At 43.7% G+C, this 18,836-nt stretch overlaps 1 protein-coding gene across 2 annotated transcripts in view; it reads right to left on the bottom strand.

The window, feature by feature from the left end:
- Positions 1–663: 663 nt before the first annotated feature.
- The window catches only part of FLT1 (fms related receptor tyrosine kinase 1), a 194,360-nt gene continuing 176,187 nt past the window's right edge, over positions 664–18,836 (bottom strand). Inside the window, exons 24-30 of one of the 2 annotated variants that reach the window (XM_090273753.1) lie at positions 18,213–18,324; positions 16,303–16,402; positions 9,133–9,238; positions 8,717–8,859; positions 6,886–6,970; positions 4,393–4,487; positions 664–1,312 (exon numbers count right to left, since the gene is read on the bottom strand). In XM_090273753.1, coding sequence (XP_090129879.1) covers positions 1,120–1,312; positions 4,393–4,487; positions 6,886–6,970; positions 8,717–8,859; positions 9,133–9,238; positions 16,303–16,402; positions 18,213–18,324 — 834 coding nt within the window. In that variant the 3' untranslated portion in view covers positions 664–1,119. Of the gene's footprint in view, positions 1,313–4,392; positions 4,548–6,885; positions 6,971–8,716; positions 8,860–9,132; positions 9,239–16,302; positions 16,403–18,212; positions 18,325–18,836 lie in introns of both variants that reach the window. The other variant, XM_090273754.1, reaches the window with a different exon arrangement.

Raw genomic sequence — 18,836 nt, 5'->3', positions numbered from 1 at the left:
CAAAACCATGATGGACTCCTATCCTTTGGGTCCCAACCGCTCCAGTGAGATGGTTTGGTTGCTATAAAGGGCTTTCACTCTGTCTTATCTTTTTTATTCTTTCTACCCTACTTTTGATACAGAGAAAGCCTACAAGACTGCATTTTCATTCTCCTCAGTTTCCTTTTATACTAACTGTACAACACAGGTTAATACAAAACACTGAGGTAAGTGTCTTGACTATTAACACTTGAAGTAGAATCTGATGATATTCTTTAAAATGGGGCCTTACACTCAACAGATAGCCCTAAGAGACCAGAGTCATTCCAGTTAGGTTACTATGAGCATTATGCTATATGCCCTGAACTAACCGTCCAACTTAGCTCGGTGAGTTTTCAGTGTATCTTGCTAGAGGAGCCAGCAGTATGGGCTCGGCTTGAGCACCACCCTCAGTGCTAGAAATAAAAAATGGGCCATATATAGGAATGGATAAAGGACCAGTTCTCTAGCTAATGTTATCAAATTTGCTTTGTTGTTCCAAAAAATGTTTGTCCTTTCCTTGCCTCACAGGATCAGAAAAGGCCGCCTCATCGTTCTATTCTGTCGGCTTCTCAAATGGAGATCAGGTCAGGGTTTGGGAAGCCACCGGGGTGGCCTTGTGGGAAGTCCTCTCCGACTGTATGGTCCAGCTCAGTCTCCTTTCTCATGGCCTATCCTCTTTTTCTTCTTCATTTCTCCCTTTGTTCTCCTTGCATGTCATGTCTGCTGGGGGACCCTGAGGCATTGCTGCAGCCAGCCTGGTCCCGGGGCTGTGGCAGCCTCCTCCTGGGGCCAGTGTCCCCTGAATCACCCATTCCCTGAGGCCCGGGGTGAAGGAGCAGAATGTCTATGGGCTTGAACGGTTTTCTCTAACACACTGAGGAATGTGAGGATTTAGCAGTAGTGACCTTCACTGCTCTATTCACCTGGGGTTACATTCTTGTTAGTCAATAGAAAAGAGCACTATTAAAAATCACAAAAAGCATGTGGCCCTGTGGAAAGGCAGAGGTGTAAATGTAATATATATAATACTGGCAAAAGCTCATTTTCTCAGGGTATAAATACACATGCGGTTGTAGAAATCAGGCTGTGTGTCACACTTTAGACAGGTGGGGTGGAGTATAAGACCACCGAGTTGTAGTCTGGGGGAGGAGAGCAGCATGAGACGTCGTCCAGCTGGGAGTCGTCAGAGGTAAATCTATGTGAGCCTCTGTTGATGTGCCCCCAGCCCTCTTGGCAGAAAGTAGGCCTGGTGAGGTCAGAAAGCCCCGACTCCTTACTGGTTGCTCTCAAGCTAAAGAGAAAAGAAAAACATCAAATGTACACATTTAGTTTCTTGAAATCACACAAAAGTCTACTCTTACTGTGTCATTTGCTCAGACTGTCCTAGAGTTGATGGCTGTTGAATCCCATCTTGGACTCGGGTCAGACTGTTGTTCTGCAGGGGCACACTGCCCCATTACCACCAGCTGCGTGTCACCAGGCAGAAGGATACGTTCCACTGCTTAGGGGTGGTTCTGTGTGGTGAGATAATATAAATCTATAATTCCAGGAGGAAAGTAACTCCCAAGAGTTGGGGATAGCTTTCCTCCACTCTTGGTTCAATTAGCTACTGTGGTAGACTGGAAAATACTCCTCAAAGTATTAATGCCAAATCCCTGGGATCAGTGAATAGCACCTTAAATGGTAAGAGAAGTGATTAAGCTGAGGATCTTCAGAGGAGGAGCTTATCCTGAATTATCCAGGCTGGTCCTAAATACAATCACCTGTATCCCTATAAAAGAGGAAGAGGGAGATTTACTACCAGAGACGGGAGGACGTGATTGGAAGGTGGAGCAGAGAAACGTGGCCACAAGCCAAGGAATGCCTGGGGGCCACCAGAAGCTGGGAGAGTCAAGGAATGAATTCTCCCTCGGGGCCCCGAACGCTTTGATCTGCAAGAGAATAAATTTCTCATCTTAAACCACCAGGTTTGTGGTAATTTGTTGCAGTGGTCTCAAGAAACTAATAGAGCTTCCTACAAAAAGGTTAGTACAGTTGTCTCCCCATCAGGTTTGCATTCTAGAAGAGAAAACTGTAAATTATGGGACCGTATCACTGACAAGGCTCGAAGGTGAAAAACTCGCTTCTGGGTTCTACACATTACGCCCAGCCCAAGCAGACACACAGGAAGAAAAGCTTTGCTTTCTTTTGGTATTTGTTTAACTGTTTTGTTTAATGGCTGCAATGAAGGTGAAAGGACCTGTGCATCACCACCTCTTGGCTGGGTGGGTTCTGCACTAGCATGTCAGTGTTCGCCTGGTGTTCTGTGTTTTTAGTCTTAGAGTAGAGGGCATTCCTTCCTTTACAAAGATCTAGATAAATGTGGCCACACATTTTCTAGTGTTCCAAAGTAGAAAACAACAGACCATAGTATCCTAAACACACACCCACTTCTCATTGGTGTCCTCCAGTTTGCTGTGATCTGAGTACACTGAGGGTACTCAACTCTGGTACCATTACTGTGCTCATGGGAAAAGCAAACAGATGTGCTGACATGTGCCTGGGCCTCTTCCTCTCCAGCGAAGTTACTGTGGTTGATGAACTCTTAACTATGTCACCTAGAGGCATTAGGTGCCCTCCTTTGATTTAGATCAGGGCCAGCAAACAGCCTGTGGGCTGGTCACCTGTTTGTTTTTGCTTTTGTTTTAAATGGCAGCTTTGTTGAGAAAGGACTGACATACTCTACAATTCACCTAAATAAAGTGTACAGTGTTTTTTAATATATTCACAGATGGCAGAACCATAACCACACTCAATTTTAAAGATTTTCATCAGCACCCCCAAACCCATACATACCCATTAGTATAACCTGCCAGTCCTCTTCCCCACACCTCCCACCCCAGCCTAGACAACCTCTGATCTACTTTCCATCTCTATAGCTTTGCCTGTCCTAGGCACTTCATATAAATGGACTCATACAATATGTGGTATTCTATGACTGGTTTCTTTTAACAGTGTTTTCGGGGTTCATCCATGTTGTAGCATGTATCAGTACTCCATACTTTTTTATTGTTTGCACTATCACAGTTGTCTCAATTTTTCCTCCTTGTTCCCCTTCACTCAACCCCGCCCCCAAGTACTTCATACTTTTTATTGTCAAATAATATTCCGTTGTATGGATATGCTGCATTTTATTTATCCATTCATCAATTGGTGGACATCTGGGTTGTTTCTACTTCTGTTTATTATGAATAGTATTGCTATGAACATTTGTGTACAAGTTTTTGTGTGAACACAGTTTTCATTTCTGTTGGGTATATATTAAGGAATGAAATGTCTGGGTTACAGACTGACTCTTAATTAACATTTTGAGGAACTGCTCAACTTTCCACATGGCTGCACCATTTTACACTCCCACCAGCAGTGTTCAAGGGTTCTAATTTCTCCACATCCTCCCCAAGAGACTTTTTGATTCTAGCCATACTAGTGGTGCAAAGTGGTATCTCATTGTGGTTTTGATTTGCATGTCCCTGATGACTAATGATGCTAAGCATCTTTTCATGTGCTCATTGGCCAAGGCTACCTGTTTTTGAAGTTTATTGGAACACAGCCACACCTTGCTTATATACTGTGGGGCTGCTTTCATACTGCAGTGGCAGAGTGGGGTGTTTGTTTACTCTCTGGCCCTTGAGAAAGATGAAAGAGGAACAGGTTCGCCTGTGGGTAAGATCGGCAGGCACTAGAATCAGAAAGTGAAGGAATGCCTAAGAGGCCCAGCCTTTCCCTGCCAAGTGTTCCCAGGTAGAGACTAGCACGGAGAAGCTGAAGTGACCCAGGGCCAGTGGAGTACAAAGCAAGGGTTGAAGCAATTCTGACAATAGTTGTCTCTGGCCACTGTATCTAAGGAGGAGTGCCAGGATCAAACAGGAAGCAAGCCCTCCTTTGAAGAGTTTGGGTTCTCAGGATGGCTTGTCTTAGGACTGGGAAACAGCAGTGACCCTTCTTGTACAGATACCTCCAGCCCCAGGTTTAATTATGGGTGTGACTTCTCTCCTGCCCCACAGCTTGTCTGATGTTTGCTCTGTTCACACTTGGGCAGATCAGGCTCCTTTTACCTGAGCTGTATTTCATGTGTTTGGACTGCCTGTCTTTGCTGGAATTTTCTGCATATTTTCTCTTCTTAAGTCCCAGTTTTTCCTTCCAGAGCTTAGTGCTCTTATCTCTGATTTTATGTCCTCCTTGCTCTTCTGAGAGAGAAGAAATGTTCTGTAATGCCTGAACACTATAGTGCAGATGAGCAAGTAGCTCTCGAATATCCCCATTTAACCATCTTCTCAGCCTTTCTTCATCTCCCCATCAACTGATCATAGGAAAGGTACCCAGCTTCCTTACTCAGTCTTCAGTGAGGCCTTGGGTTTGCTCTCAGTCCAGGTGAAGCGCTTCAGCAAAGGGGGAGCCAGCAGAGTGCTACTGTCCACCTGGTAATCCTGGCAGGAAGAGGGACAGAGGTTACACTTCTTGTTTGGCTCAGGAGATCCACACCAAATCTGGGGGAGCATAGGAAAATGCACATCTAAAGTCACTCCAGCCTGTGTTCTCATCTTCCATAATCCCTGCCCATTAAAATAAAACATTCTCTCTATATTGGTAAGTCTAAACTTTGTCAGTTGCAAGAAATGCCTGTTCCGAGTGGCTTTGAGGCCCTTCTTCCTAAAGGTGGAGAAAATAAAAGGGGAAACTGCAGGTAACAGAAGAGCATGTTTTCATAGTAAACTTCTAAGCATATTATCACATAAATATATGAGGTCTGTCCGGAAGAAGTCCAACCATTGTTGTTATAACAAGAATGGTTTGCACCGCATTGATGTAACCTGGCAGCCAAGGAGAGTGGACTGGAATATGCATGCGTGAACAATGACGACTTTACTGTACTAGTCAGTGAGGGCCGTAGATACCATTTAGTAGGCATGTGTACTGTATGGCCATCACATTCAAATTGACTAAGCCAAGAGAGCAACGAATCTGCATCTAATTTTGTGTAAGCTTGAACATTTCTCCACAGAAACTATTCAGATGATTCAGAAGGCCACAGCTATGGGCAACTGGTAATTGGCAGTTTCATCATGACAACATGCCCACTCATGCATCACGTCTCGTGCAGTTTTTTAGCAAAACATCAAATCACCCAAGTGACTTAAAGGCTCCCCCACAGCTCAGATGTGGCACCTTGCAACTTCTGGCTTTCACCCAAACTAAACTCACCTTTGAAAGGGAAGAGATTTCAGATGGTCAGTGAGATTCAGGAAAACACAACGGGGCATCTGATAGCGATTGGGAGAACTGTGTGAGGTCCCAAGGTGCCTACTTTGAAGGGGGCTGAGGTGTCACTGTCTTATGTACAATGTTTCTTATATCTTGTATCTTGTTCAATGTGTGTGTGTGTTTAATAGTGCATGGCTGGGTACTTTCTGGACAGACCCATATTAAAACTAATTCTGGCAGATGACTATTGGCTATGAGAATGCTGTTATTTGGTGGCCATGATATACAAAAATTCTTAGAAATTATAAGGACATGACTTATTTGTTTTCTTGAAGATTCTGTGGAACTTTCAGGCCTTTCTTAGTTTCCAACAGTTATATTTTCTTGTTCGTTCATCTTTAGCATAGAGTTTGTACAGACTTCTCATTTCTCTGTTAATACACCATTTCCAGTCAGTAGATTCTATACTTTTTCCTGCCACCCTTTGAACCTGTTGCCGGGCTGTGTTCATGTCCTTAATTATTAGTTATAGGCCTGAGCCAGCACAGAAGCTGCTGTAGTTCTCCACTGGATGAGGGCAGGAAGAGTAGGACTGAGACAAATCTCCCATGTTTGCTCAGTATCATTTCCCTGGACCTAAAGCCTATGTACTAAGAAGCAAAACAAGATTTCCAGCTACTTTACCTTTGTATTCTGGGCTTATTTGTAATGTTTTTAAATGTTTAAGTCATCTTTTCCTCTTTACCTGGTTTGTCTGGAGAGGTTTTGCTGGGCTTTTGCTTGCTTGTTTTTTTTTTTTATAGTGACTGCTGTGTCTCAAGGCCACACTGTTTGTGGTCATTACCTGCCCACTATGGGACATGGTCATCACCAGCACTTCTCGAACTTTAATGTGCATATGAGTCCCCTGGGGACCTTGTGACAGTGCAGAGGCTGACTCAGTAAGTGTGGCTGGTCCTGACAGCCAGCATTTGTAGCCCACTTAGAGGCAGCAGTGTGTTCCTAGAGATCACACTGTGCGTGTAAGGGTCTGTGATGCCACAGGGGCTTGCTTGCCCAGCACTCGCCCTCTTCCCCTACTTTCTCAACCCCAGGACCCAGAGCTTTAGAGACAAGTTGGTTGAGCCATCCTGTGTGGCAGGTGGCATGGATTGCTCCTCCCAGTGTGTCTGGTTAGGAACATGGCTGTTCAGCCTCTGGAACCTTAGTGGGAAGGAGCATAGGCCCAGAGAGACTTCTTCCAGGGTCTCAGGCTACTCTCAGAGTTCTGTGTCACATCACAAAGGCCAAGCCACTCCCTGTTTTGAGTGCCTCTGTTCCCTGAAAGTAGGGTTCTGTCACTGGTAGCCAAGAAGCTTACAAACACACAATGAAGTTTCCCAAGGGACTAAATTATGACCAGGCAAGGACTTGGATCCTGGAGTGAATTCTGGGTCATCTTCAAACTATGGAGTTACCTGCTTTCAAATGAGTTCTGTATAACTAACTGTGTGGTTGTCAGTCCCCCTGGAACTGCCGTTTCAGCCACCACTCATTACTGGGCCGCACTGACTGAGAGCCACCAGACAGACTATTGGAGTTGGTGTTTGGATGGAGTCTGACTAGGTTAATTCTATTACTTACATCAAGCATAGAGATGACATTTGGTGAAAGTTCTTCAAAGGTTTTGATTCTTTCCATGCTTATGAAATTGAAAGCATTTACGTATCTAATGAAGAAACAGAACAATTAAGACAGGAAAATGCATGCAGCTTTGATTAGTCAGGAGACCATGGGTACCATATCGCAGCAGAGATTAACCAAAATACCAGAGGGAATCACCTTACTCCTTAAACCGAAGTTCCCCTAGAGGTCCTGAAAGTGCTGCTACTTTCTCCCAGTAGTGGGTGGGCCTCTGGCCCCTTGTAGAATCAGAAAATGGGAGCCCTAAAAGAGACCTGAGTCATCATCTAGTATAAACACCCCACATTACAAAGGAGAGAAAATAATGCCCACAGAAGTGATGTGACTTTTATCATATAGCTGCCTACTTCTAAAAGAACGTGAGCAAATAAATGAAATGACCTGCTAAGGTCACACAGCTGATTTAATGGCACAATTGAATACTAGAGCTAGTCTTGTATATTCTATGTTACAGATTGGGACAAATGGGTAATATTTGTGTGATTTGCCCATAACTACCTCCTGACCTTCTGTTGGTGATTCATTAGGAAGGGCCGTCAGCTATCCACCATATGGTTATCCATAAGACAAGTTTCAGTCTGATACCCTGTCACCATCTGCAAAGCCCAGTTTCTTAAGACAAGCTCTCTAGTGGGCCTAAGGCCAAGCAACATACTGGAAGGGCCCAAATAACATTGACACTCCCCTCCCCCATCTCTGACCCAATCAGACCCTGCCAATTTATTTAATCCAAGCTAGTTATCTCATCTTCAGAAAACAGATGACTCGTCTGTCTCAGCTTCTTGGGCTGGTTGTGAAATACGAGCAGTGCCATTTACCCATTATCACAAATCTGGGCTGGCCTCTGGGCTTCTAGGCTGTCAGTCTTTTCAGACTGTGCAGCTCTTCCCAGCACCCTCCCTGGCCCCCTGCCAAGTTTGAACTGAGGGCAGAGTCTCAGGGTTTTGTCTATTGCAGAGAAAGATGCTAGAAAGATGCAAAATAGTCAAAGTCCTAAAAGTCCTGACTGCATGGAAACAGGGAGGGAATGTCAGAACACCTGGATTAGAAACTCTCCTGGCCCTTCTAGGCACACAATTTTGGCAAGTTATTCTCCATGGAGCCTTAATGTCCCCAAGTGTATAACATGTGAATAAGAATATTTCCTTCACAGGATTATTTTGAGCATTAAAGGAGTTGATATATGCAAAAAGCCCAGTGTCGTTCCACACATAGCATGTGTCTGTGTGACCATTAGTACTAACTGTGCAGGATACACATGTACCCATTAAAATGGAGGTGTCATACATGTGTAATCAGTACTAATGTGTGATACATGTATAACAGTAACATGTATGACATTTGTAACTATTAGTATGGAACATGTGTGATACACATGAAAAAAGTCAATGTCATTGAAAAAAGATAAAAGAATTATTCTAGAATAAGAGACTAAAGAAACTGAAGAAAATAAAAGATTTTAAAGACATTTGGGGAAATCTGAATATTTAACAATATTGAAGTATTATCGATTTCTTTGGTGTGATAATTTTAGTGTGGTTACACAGGAGAATATCCTTCTTATAAGATGCATACCAAACTATTTAGGGGGAAAGTGTCACAATGGCTTAAGCTTTCTTTCAAATGCTTCAGCAAAAAGAAAAATACAGAGTCTGTGTATAGAGATATATCGATATAGATATAGAGAAAATAGGGCTGTTAACTATGGTTGAATTTAGGAGGTACAATTTTTGTATGTTTGAAAATATTATAAAGTTGGGGGGGATCTTACCTGACATTATCAGAACTTCCTGAATTGAACCTTGGAGCTGAAATATCCTCCTTGAAGAAGTCCTCAGGGAAGGCAGGAGTTGAGTATGAGAACCCACTATTTCCGGTCAGTATGGCATTTAGTGGGATATAGTCTTTACCATCCTAAAGTACCAAAGATCAGGCTCTTAAGTACAGAAATTTCTACTTCAACCTATTTCTGTGAAACATTGTGTCAGCTTCAACTATGTCATTTCCACAATCTTAGTTGTGTTTTGGAAAGATAATTCTGTGAAAGATAATTGTGTGTGTGTGTTCATGCACACATACACACACTTTTTTTTTTTCTTTTACTGCTGATCTCAGCTATTAAAACACCGCCTTGACTTACACTCAAATATACCTGGCTTCTGATAGTCTAGATAAATTTAGTTTTACCTGCTGTACATTTGCTTGAAGCAGATCACCAAGTTTTTCCACAAGTTCTGCAAACCTTGGCCTTTCTCTGGGGTCTCTGTGCCAGCAGTCCAGCATGATCTGATAGCTGCGAGGTGGGAACACAACAGAAATGACTGGAACGCAGAGTAATTACATAGATCACCATCCATGTCATGTAAGCAAAGTGATGGGTGTTGTCATGCATATAAAGATTATGTTTGTTGCATGGTATCTGCCTGTATGCAGCCCCAAAAGTGGCTGTCTGGGTCTGGTCCTACTGGTAGTGGAAAATATGTCTACAAGGGCAGACTAATGAACCACCCTCCAGAGCTATTTGGAAAGGAAAAATCATTGTTCACTTGCAGTTAGATCTGAAGTGTACTTCTCCCCTCACGGCCAAAAGCAAGACAGTGTCCTTAAAGGTAAAAAGTTAACATAGACACAAGTATCAGTGGGTGCATGGTTTGCAGTACTCAGTACATTCTTGGGCTATAACAGAGGTTGGCATTTGGCATTTCCAAGTCCTTACAGTTCCACTACAGAGCTCAACTGTGGAGATTAATGGCTAAGCTCTATGTACAGGACTCACATAACCTTGAGTGTGAGCATTTCCCTGAGCTATGTTCAAGGTCCTTCCATGTAGCTGATTCCCCCCTACCCCCAGCATTTCAAAGCTGCCATTACAAACTGGCTTCCTACCACTTAAGGCAAAACGTATGTGCTGGGCTTCTGGACATGAAAATGTCTAAATATTACAGAAGCTGAGTCTTGTCCTGGGATTTCAATGTCAACAGGTTGCTCTGTGATTCTTTACTCCCTTGGTTGTCTGCAGGGAGTATAGGTGTCTACCTGCACCTCTCAGCAAAACACATGCCAGCAGTTTGCAAACACACTGGCTTAAGAATTTATCCTCTTTGGGCTCTTTGCTCTGCTCATGAGATGCTTATTGTAAGTCATCTCTTCTCTCAGAAGATCCTCTGGACTAGAGAGGACTCTGAGTAGGATCAAAAGCTGAATGGGGAGACTTCTGGTCAAGATGGAGGCACAGGGAAACATAGCTCACCTCCTTGCACAACCACAGCAAAAATTACAACTAGACTACAAAGCAAATATCACCAAAAATCATCAGAAAATTGAATTGTATGGCAGTCCCACAAGCAAGGAATTAAAGAAGTCACCTTCATCTAGAAGGGTGGAGAGGTGGAGACCTGGAGATGCTCGGAGAAGTGTGGAAATGCAGAGATGCAGAATAGGTGGTCCCACACCCCATGTGGTGGATAAAAATCAGGAGGGATACTTCAGGAGTGAGAGACCCCAGCCCCACACCAGACTACCAAGACCCAGGTTCCAGTGTCAGGAAGATAAGCCCCCATAACTTCCAGCTGTAAAAATCAGTGGGGGTTGAGACAGAACTTTAGAGGCCAGGCAGCAGTACTGTCACCTTTCTGAGCTGTCGCTCACACAGAGCCACAGAGCAGCAACACCATATCAGAGACTCCATCAACCTGGTCACACGGGTTGCCTTGCTCTGGTGATTACTTAAGGCTCTGCTCCATCCAACTTAATGAGTGTGCTTTTCTACCACAGACCACGCTACTAAGATGGGGAGTCAAAGCAACTCTGCCTAATACACAGAAACAAACCCAGGGAGGCTGCCAGAATGAGGAGACAGAGAAGTGTGGCCCAAATAAAAGAACAGAACAAAACTCCAGAAAAAAGACTAAGCAAAATGGAGATAAGCAGTCTGTCAGATGCAGAGTTCAAAACACTGGTTATTAGGATGCTCTAGAAACTCACTGGGTACTTTAACAGCATAAAAAAGACCCAGGCAGAAATGAAGTTTACACTAAGTGAAATAAAGAAAAATGTACAGGGAACCAACAGTGGAGTGGATGAAGCTGAAAATCAAATCAATGGTCTGGAACATAAAAAGAAATTCACTCAAAACAGCAAGAAGAAAAAATTTCAAAAAACAACAACAAGGATAGGCTAAGGAATTTCTGGGAGAACTTCAAACCTACCAACATTCAAATCATAGGGTGCTGGAAGGAGAAGAGAAAGAACAAGAAATTGAAAACTTATATGAAAAAATAATGAAAGAAAACATCCATAATTTGGTGAAGGAAATAGACATATAAGTCCAGGAAGCACAGAGAGTCCCTAACAAGATGGACCCTAAGAGGACCACACCAAGACACATCATAATGAAAATGTCAAAGGTTAAAAATAAAGAGAGAATCTTAAAAGCAGCAAAGGAAAAGCAGAGAGTTACCTACAAAGGAGTTCCCATAAGACTGTCAGCCGATTTCTCAAAAGAAACTTTGCAGGTAAGAAAAGATTAGCAAGAAGTGTTCTAGGTGATGAAAAGCAAGGACCTACAACCAAGATTATCCATCAAAGCTATCATTTAGAATGGAAGGGCAGATAAAGGGCAGACAAGGTAAAGCTAAAGGAGTTCATCATCACCAAGTCATTACTATATGAAATGTTAAAGGACTTATTTAAGAAAAAAAAGATGATCAAAACTATGGACATTAAAATCATAATAAGTTCACAACTAGTAACAATTCTAAAAAAACAAAGTAAGCAAACAAGCAGAACAGAAACAGAATCATAGATATGGAGATCATATGGAGGGTTATCAATTGGGAAGAGGATGGGGGAGAAATGGGAAAAGGTGCAGGGATTAAGAAGCATAAATTGGTAGATACAGAATGGATAGGGGGTATTAAGAACCATATAGGAGATGGAGAAGCCAAAAAATTTATATGTATGACCCATGGACATGAATGAACTAAGGTGGGGGATTGCCAGAGGGAAGGGGGGTACTGGGTGGAGGAGAGCAAAGAGGGAAAAATTGGGAGAACTATAGCAGCATAATCAATAAAATATATTTTTTAAAAATATGAATGGGCTCAGAGTTTGGAACTTCATGGCCAGCACAGGGCCTGGCACATAAGCTGAAGGAGGTCAGACTGTTCTCGGGGAGGGGAGGGCACCTGAGGAACCCAGTGCCCTCTGGCCTCTGCCATTTCCCTGCTGCATGCTTTCAGGGTGTCTCCTAAGGATAATACCCCTATTTGTTTTCAAAGCACATGAAGTGGTTGGTAAAGACAGTAATAGTATAGGAAGATTTAAAAAACAGAAAAGGAGAGTATCAGGAGGAAGGTAAAATAGAGATTAAAAGGGTGGAACTACAAAGTTAATATGCAAAGTTTATATCACGATCCCCTGGCAGCTGGCAAAAAGAGGGCACAATCAGTTACATGACACACATGAGCCAGAAGTTCAAAACAAATCAGCTACTTGGAAGAAGCATGGCCATTCCTAGAATTGAAATCTGAAAGGAGGTCCTCTTACATGCCTCTCAACATCATTACTACCTAGGTAGTAATGATTTCGGGGGACTGTCTCATACATTGTCTTTTAATGTTGCCCAAAACCTTCACAGCAAAAAATACCATTTAGTAAAAACAATTCTGAGAAGCAAAACAGTGAGGTTCTGGTGATATATCCTAAGGTTCTGAATTAACCCAGGGATACACTGCTAGGTGCCTAGGGGAGTGGGGCACCATGTGGCCTTGAGACATCCTCCCTGGGCACTAGTCTTTAAAAGCCAGCTTTCCTTAGAGTTTGGTATTGAGGTTCTGCTTTCTGACAAGTACCCAGTAAGCAGATGTCTAAAGCCTCTGGGTGAGAACAGGAGCTCATGAAAATCACTCATCTGAATCACAAATTCTCCTGCATTTGTCTAAACCGTATGGGTCAAGAATTTTCTCAGAAGGTGACTGTGGTTTCCTCCCACCCCTGTGTTTCACACTGTACCTATTCTGCTTAATTCCAAGGGGGTGTGGAGTGGGTACACTGGTTCCGAGAGCTGTGAGGGCCCTTTGGGGAGTGTGATGTGGGGGCCAGTGTTGGGACCACTGCACTGGGACTCAATTGAGGAGACTGGGAATGAGGACGGGAACTCTAACTCTGGGCCATTGTCTATTTCTCTGGGAAACTCAGGACAGGGCTGCAGTGCCCAAGGTCCCTAACTGTCCCTGACCTGCAATGCCTCAGTGTGAGGGCTTCAGGCACTCATTCAGATCACCTGAGTCAGCCTGCTGTGACCAAAGGTCTGAACTGCCATTAAGACAGGCAGTGTACACAATTCTATGTGAATCTCATTTTAAGGTAAATTTACACATTTACCAATTTAAGATAAGTGCAAAAAGGTATATACCACAGAGGCAGGTGGTCACTGGAGAAAAGTCAGCTCCCTCACCTCAAGGTGCATGGGCTGTAGCAGAGGCGGGCCTGCTCCCACCTGGCCACATTCAAGCCTAATTGTTCAAGCATCCCATATCTCTAGCAGGAAGCAGGTTCTTAGAGGCCATTGGAAGAATATTAAACATAGACCTAGCCAACCTATAAAAGGAAGTCAAAGCAAGAAAGATTTGAGCTGGGAAGACAAAAAGGGGCCCTGAGGCAGGAGCACTGGTAAGAGGTCCCAGCTTATCTCAAGCCTGCATCATTTCACACTGAACAAGCCCCTGTGGGGATGCTGTGGGGATGCGGCTGTGGGTGGGGCTCTTCTGGCTTCTGGGTGCTGAAACTAGCAAAAGAGACCACCTACAACCATTGGTGTTCTGTATTTTGATTCTTGGTTTCTGATTTCTAGTTTCTACTTCTCTTGCCTAAAATTCAATGAAAATTATCTCAGCAAACACCAAAGGAAAAGGAAAAAACATTAACTGCTTATTACCATATTGAAAGACATCTGATTAAACAGGTTCTGGGCAGAAAACCAACAACTGAGTGTTCAACAGTTTCACATCGCTAAGTAAACAGTAAAAGGACACCAGCTGTACCCAACCCCACAGTCCTCCTTGCAACAAGCCAGGGTCGAGGGGCCTATAGGAAGAGCTTCCTGTTTGACCTGTCACCCAAGCTCCCAAGTGTATGCCACTTTAGGCCAAGTTCAAGTCACAGAATTCCAGTTCTCTGAGCTGTACTTCATCCTCACCCCAGCAGCTTTCAAATGCTTGAGAATGGCTTAAGGTTTGAATTCTGGCCTTTGAACCAACATTCTATGAAGCTGCTTCTTACTTTTTAGCATTTCTGAAACAAACCCCTAAATTAAGAAACAATCCTTCCTAATGACTGCATGGTGTACCAGGGCTACCTTGGAGAGGTTTATGTGAAGATGTGGTTTGGTAAGGTCCAAGGGAGCTTTTAGTCCAAAGTTGATATGACTTTGTAGCTCTGTAGTAATTTTGGACCAGGAGCTGGGTAAGAATTGGAAATATACCTTGCAGGTATGTAGCATAGTGTTGTGGACTTTGGACTCAGACTGGGTTTGCTTAATTACTAGCAATGTGGCAAATCACTTAGATGTTCTATGCCTTGGTTTTCTCATCTGTAAAAGGATACAATAATAGCACCTACTTTGTAAGGTTGTTATGAGCATTAGGAAAATTAATATATGTTAAAAGTGCTAAAAACAGTGCCTGGCACTTTATAAGCACTAAATAACTATTAAACATTGTTTAATAATAACTACAATTATTGCTATTACTGTTAGTAATAAAGAACTCACTCTTGTGATTTTCACATTATGTGTAAAGTGGAAGGAACTATTTAATTCAGAGCATGAGTGAACATATTAGAGAAACATTTCTTCTCAGGCATGTGGGATGTACTCCTAATTTAATAGTCCTGGGATCTAGGGAGACCAGCCCAAGGGACTAGCTTCTAAATTTGTCTCCTCTACTACTTAGCTGATGGCAGACAAATCACTTCACTTCTCAGAGGCTTAGTTTCATTACTTATCAAAGCCAGATTATATATCTGCCTGCCTGCTCCTCAAGCTTGCTGGGAACTTCAAATGAGACGGTATTGGGGGAAACACTTAGAAAACCTAAGTGTAAAGTAATCTCATTTTAAACCAGATCTCTCAGTGTTTGCATCTCTCTACCAAGTAAAAGGAAGCAAGTACCATAATTAAAAACTCTGTTCCTTCAACACTACAACCTCAATGCTGTTCAAGGGCCAATTTATCTGTCCCCAAGCTCTCAGAAAGGGGCCCTTCCTCAAGCTCCTTGAATGTTCCTGCTGAGGACACCATCATGTAAAGCCAACCAGAACAGGTCTCCTCTGTCCCCTCTTTCCTCTCTGCACTAGGGCTGCTCCCTAATTCTGCCTTCAGGGCCTGAATCCCCTGTCCTCGTCCTGCATCTGACCTGGCCTTCTCTCCAGACATGAAAAAAAGACAGCAACCTTGCACTCTGGCCAAGCCCACACTTCTTTCGTGCTCTCTAACTCCTTCTCAAAGGCCAGTCCAGGGCTTCTGACAGGACCCCATTGTGTGGGTGGGATGGGGAGGGCCGCCTGTCAGTTCAGGAAAGGTGGTGCCGCCTGGGGAGCCCATGTCCTTGTCAGCAGCTCTACAAAACTGCAAGTGTCATCACATTCCTGCTCAGGACTCAAAGTACAAAACATCCAGAGAGCTTCAGGAAAAAAAAAAAAAAAAAAAGAGTATCCCAGAGAGGCAAGCAAGCACTGAACAATGGAGAAACCTTCACGAAGAGCCTGACATCTTCCTGGAGTCACAGGGCTGCACAGCAGGAAGCCACCTCAAGAAGAAGCTCCAGACAGCTGCCCAGCTGATTCCTAAACTGAGTCTAAAGCAGTCTTATTGCCCAAGTAGCGTCTCTGGAGTATAATTACTAATCCCATTAGGAAATCCCCCTCTTCCTCTCCTGCATTTCTTCTGCTGCATTCTAAACCAAACCCCGTCACTAGTCTTTAGTGAGCATAAAGGATGGGTTGTAGTGGCTTCTAGCCTTTCATACTTGCAGCTGCTTAGCACATTTGGTTTCCACTTTGTGCATGAGGATGAGTTCTTAATTCAGTTCCTGAGTGGTCTGTTAGTTTTGTCTGGATTCGTACCTAGTGTTGAGTTTCTGACTTCGGTTCCCAGCCAGAGGTCTTGAAAAGCCATGCCAGTGATCAAGAGAGGAAACAGGTAAGGATGGAGCAAGGATAATGTGCCTCATTTCTGGAAAATACTCCTAGACTAGCTGGACCTGATTTGAGGCTAAAGCTCAACAGAACATCCCCTTTCTGAGGTTCCTGCTGGGACAAGAGCTGTCAGCTGGGGAATGGATTTCACCTGGGGCTCACATTTCAGGAGTTGTGTATTCAGGAGCCCTCATCCTCATGCCTTCCTTCAGGCGACTGCAGAAGTCCTCATCCATTTGCACTCCTGGATATGGGGACCCACCTGCACCAGACAATGGGGAAAGCACAGGGCATGTTATGGCTTCAGGGTACAAAAGACCATGAGGGGTAACTCAGTGTCTGTTTCCTCCCTTTAAAGTGATGGTTTAGTAATAAATTCCCAGTGATTGGAATGAATCTCCACATACAGTACAACATAACACTGAAACTCAGCAAATCCTTGCTAGTGACACATGTGTGGTTGGTTGGTCCTGCGGTGCTGAGTGTCTGATGACCCCTGGTCATTCCTGTGGTCAGGAAAGAGGGTGTCATTTGAAGGGTTTCTTCCTTTTCCCCATGAAGAACTCTAAAGAAATCTTATCAGTGAAGAGGTGAGGGATTTAAGAAGTACAGATCAGTAGTTACAGAATAGCCAAGGGGAATGTAAAGTACAGCATAGGAAACGGAGTAGCCAAAGAACCTACCCATGGACCCATGGACATGAACAATGAGGAAGTGGGGTGGGGGGCAGTGCTGGGTGAGGGAGGCAAAGGGGGAAAAATCAGGACACTGAAATAGCATAATCAATAAAATATAATTTAAAAACAACCCCATCATGAGAGACTCATTCCCTGGGTTAATGACCTTTTTAAAAGACCGAGGAACTTGGAATAGGTCACTTGTGGATTATGCAAACCTCAGTGAGAAAAATTTCACTTCAGTACTTTCTTGTAAACTTGGGATCTAGGGAGCTTAGTTGCTATGATAGGCCTGAGGGAACAGGGGCTTTGAGCTCTAGGAGTAGGCTGAATATAGGGGTTGCCTGTGGACAGGGGTTTATAGACCAGAGGGTCCCAAAGGGCCCAGACTTTGCATTTTGCTAGTTTTACTGTTCAGCATGCCTGCATAACCTTTCCTTTTAGGGGTATTCTTGGCTGGGGTAGTGACGAACCAGGCCTCCTCCTAGTCTGCTCTGTTCCAGACCGTGAACCTCATCTATCTCAGCATTTGTTTGTCTGCACTTTCTAGTGATTACTGCTGGTAGGAAGCAGCTGGGAGGCGTGCTGTGCTGGCACTGTATCACTGCGGGGCCATTGTGGCCGCCAAACTGCTTTCAAAGACTGGAAGCAACAGGTGCCTGTCATCGAAAGCAGGGGAATGATTTTCACACATTACAGGAAACCAGGGATGTTACTGGGTGACTTTTATTTGCTCTGAAAGGCAAATTTTTGGCAAAGTCCAAAAGACTCTTGGCTAGACACCACATCTGGGAGGCCTCAGAGCATCACTGTGTGTCTGCAAGCAGATGTGGGCTCTGTGCACATCTCTGCTCGGGGCCTTGAACATGGTTTCTAGCCACCCGCAGTGGATGTTACTGGAAGCAGAATCAATACAATCAGTGTTCCCATTTTTTCATCCTGCAGAAACCAGTGTCCAGGACTAGCTGTGTTAATATTAGCGGCACTAGAAAGGCCTCCTCTTCCTAACACTGTTTGGCCTATGCTTGTTGGAGCCTTTCCTAGAAAATTCTAAGAGGCATGATGCAGAGAGGGAGGAAGGAAGGACATCAGAAATCAGGGTGTTTGAAGGATTAGGAGAAGTGGGCAAAGGACAGAAAAAGGAGTAGCCAGATTGGCTGAATGTACACCTGCTTCAGATTTTATACTGTCTGATCTTGTTTGTGCTTGTATAAAGCACTTTACTGCTCAGGGTACATATTCATGCACCATTCTCATCTAAGGCTCTGCATGAACGCATGCCTCTGAGGGATTTCAGTTCTTTCACATGTTGACCTAAAGGTTGTATCTATCCAAAGGACACTCAGCAGACATTTGGTTTGGGTCTATTTGATCTCTTCCTTCCCTGAAATTTACCTAAGGAGAAGATTTCCCACAGCAGTACTCCGTAAGACCACACGTCACTCTTGGTGCTGTAGATTTTGTCAAAGATAGATTCAGGAGCCATCCATTTTAGAGGAAGTCGAGTCTAGAAAAGGGCAAGGAAACCTTGAGCAGAAGTACATGCAAACAAAGCACATTCAGCCCAAATGCCTGTAGGGTCACCTCCCCCATAACACTTGGCCCAGAAATCATTTCCTAGAGCAGTTATGGTTTTCTAACACGGAGAAAGCTCTTATAACATGCAGTGTTATATGAAAAGAGAGAGCTGTGTGCTTTACTGATTTCTACAAAGATATTAAATGTGTAGTAAGTCCCTCCTACATGTCCACTATGTCCTAACTCTATGACTGTAAAAATCATTCTTCCCCCAAAATTTGCACTCCACAGCAACCTGGAAAAGAGTGATCTGAATTAGAGGACATCCTGAAAATCCATAAATTCCAGGAGTTTTTCTTAAGAAGGAGGATTCTGAAAGGCATTCTTATGCAAAAATACAGAATTTTAAAAGTCATTGAATGTGGGGAGTGGACAAAGGCATTGGAAAGAAAGAAGGTGATAGACAGCATTTAGGAGATGGTGTGGCTGGCTGTCAAGTAT

The sequence above is a fragment of the Furipterus horrens genome, unplaced genomic scaffold, assembly GCF_987537825.1.
Source record: "Furipterus horrens unplaced genomic scaffold, mFurHor1.1.pri manual_scaffold_4, whole genome shotgun sequence".
NCBI lineage: Eukaryota > Metazoa > Chordata > Mammalia > Chiroptera > Furipteridae > Furipterus > Furipterus horrens.
The sequence above is the reverse complement of the archived record's forward strand: the minus strand, read 5'-3'. Positions and strand labels throughout refer to the sequence as shown.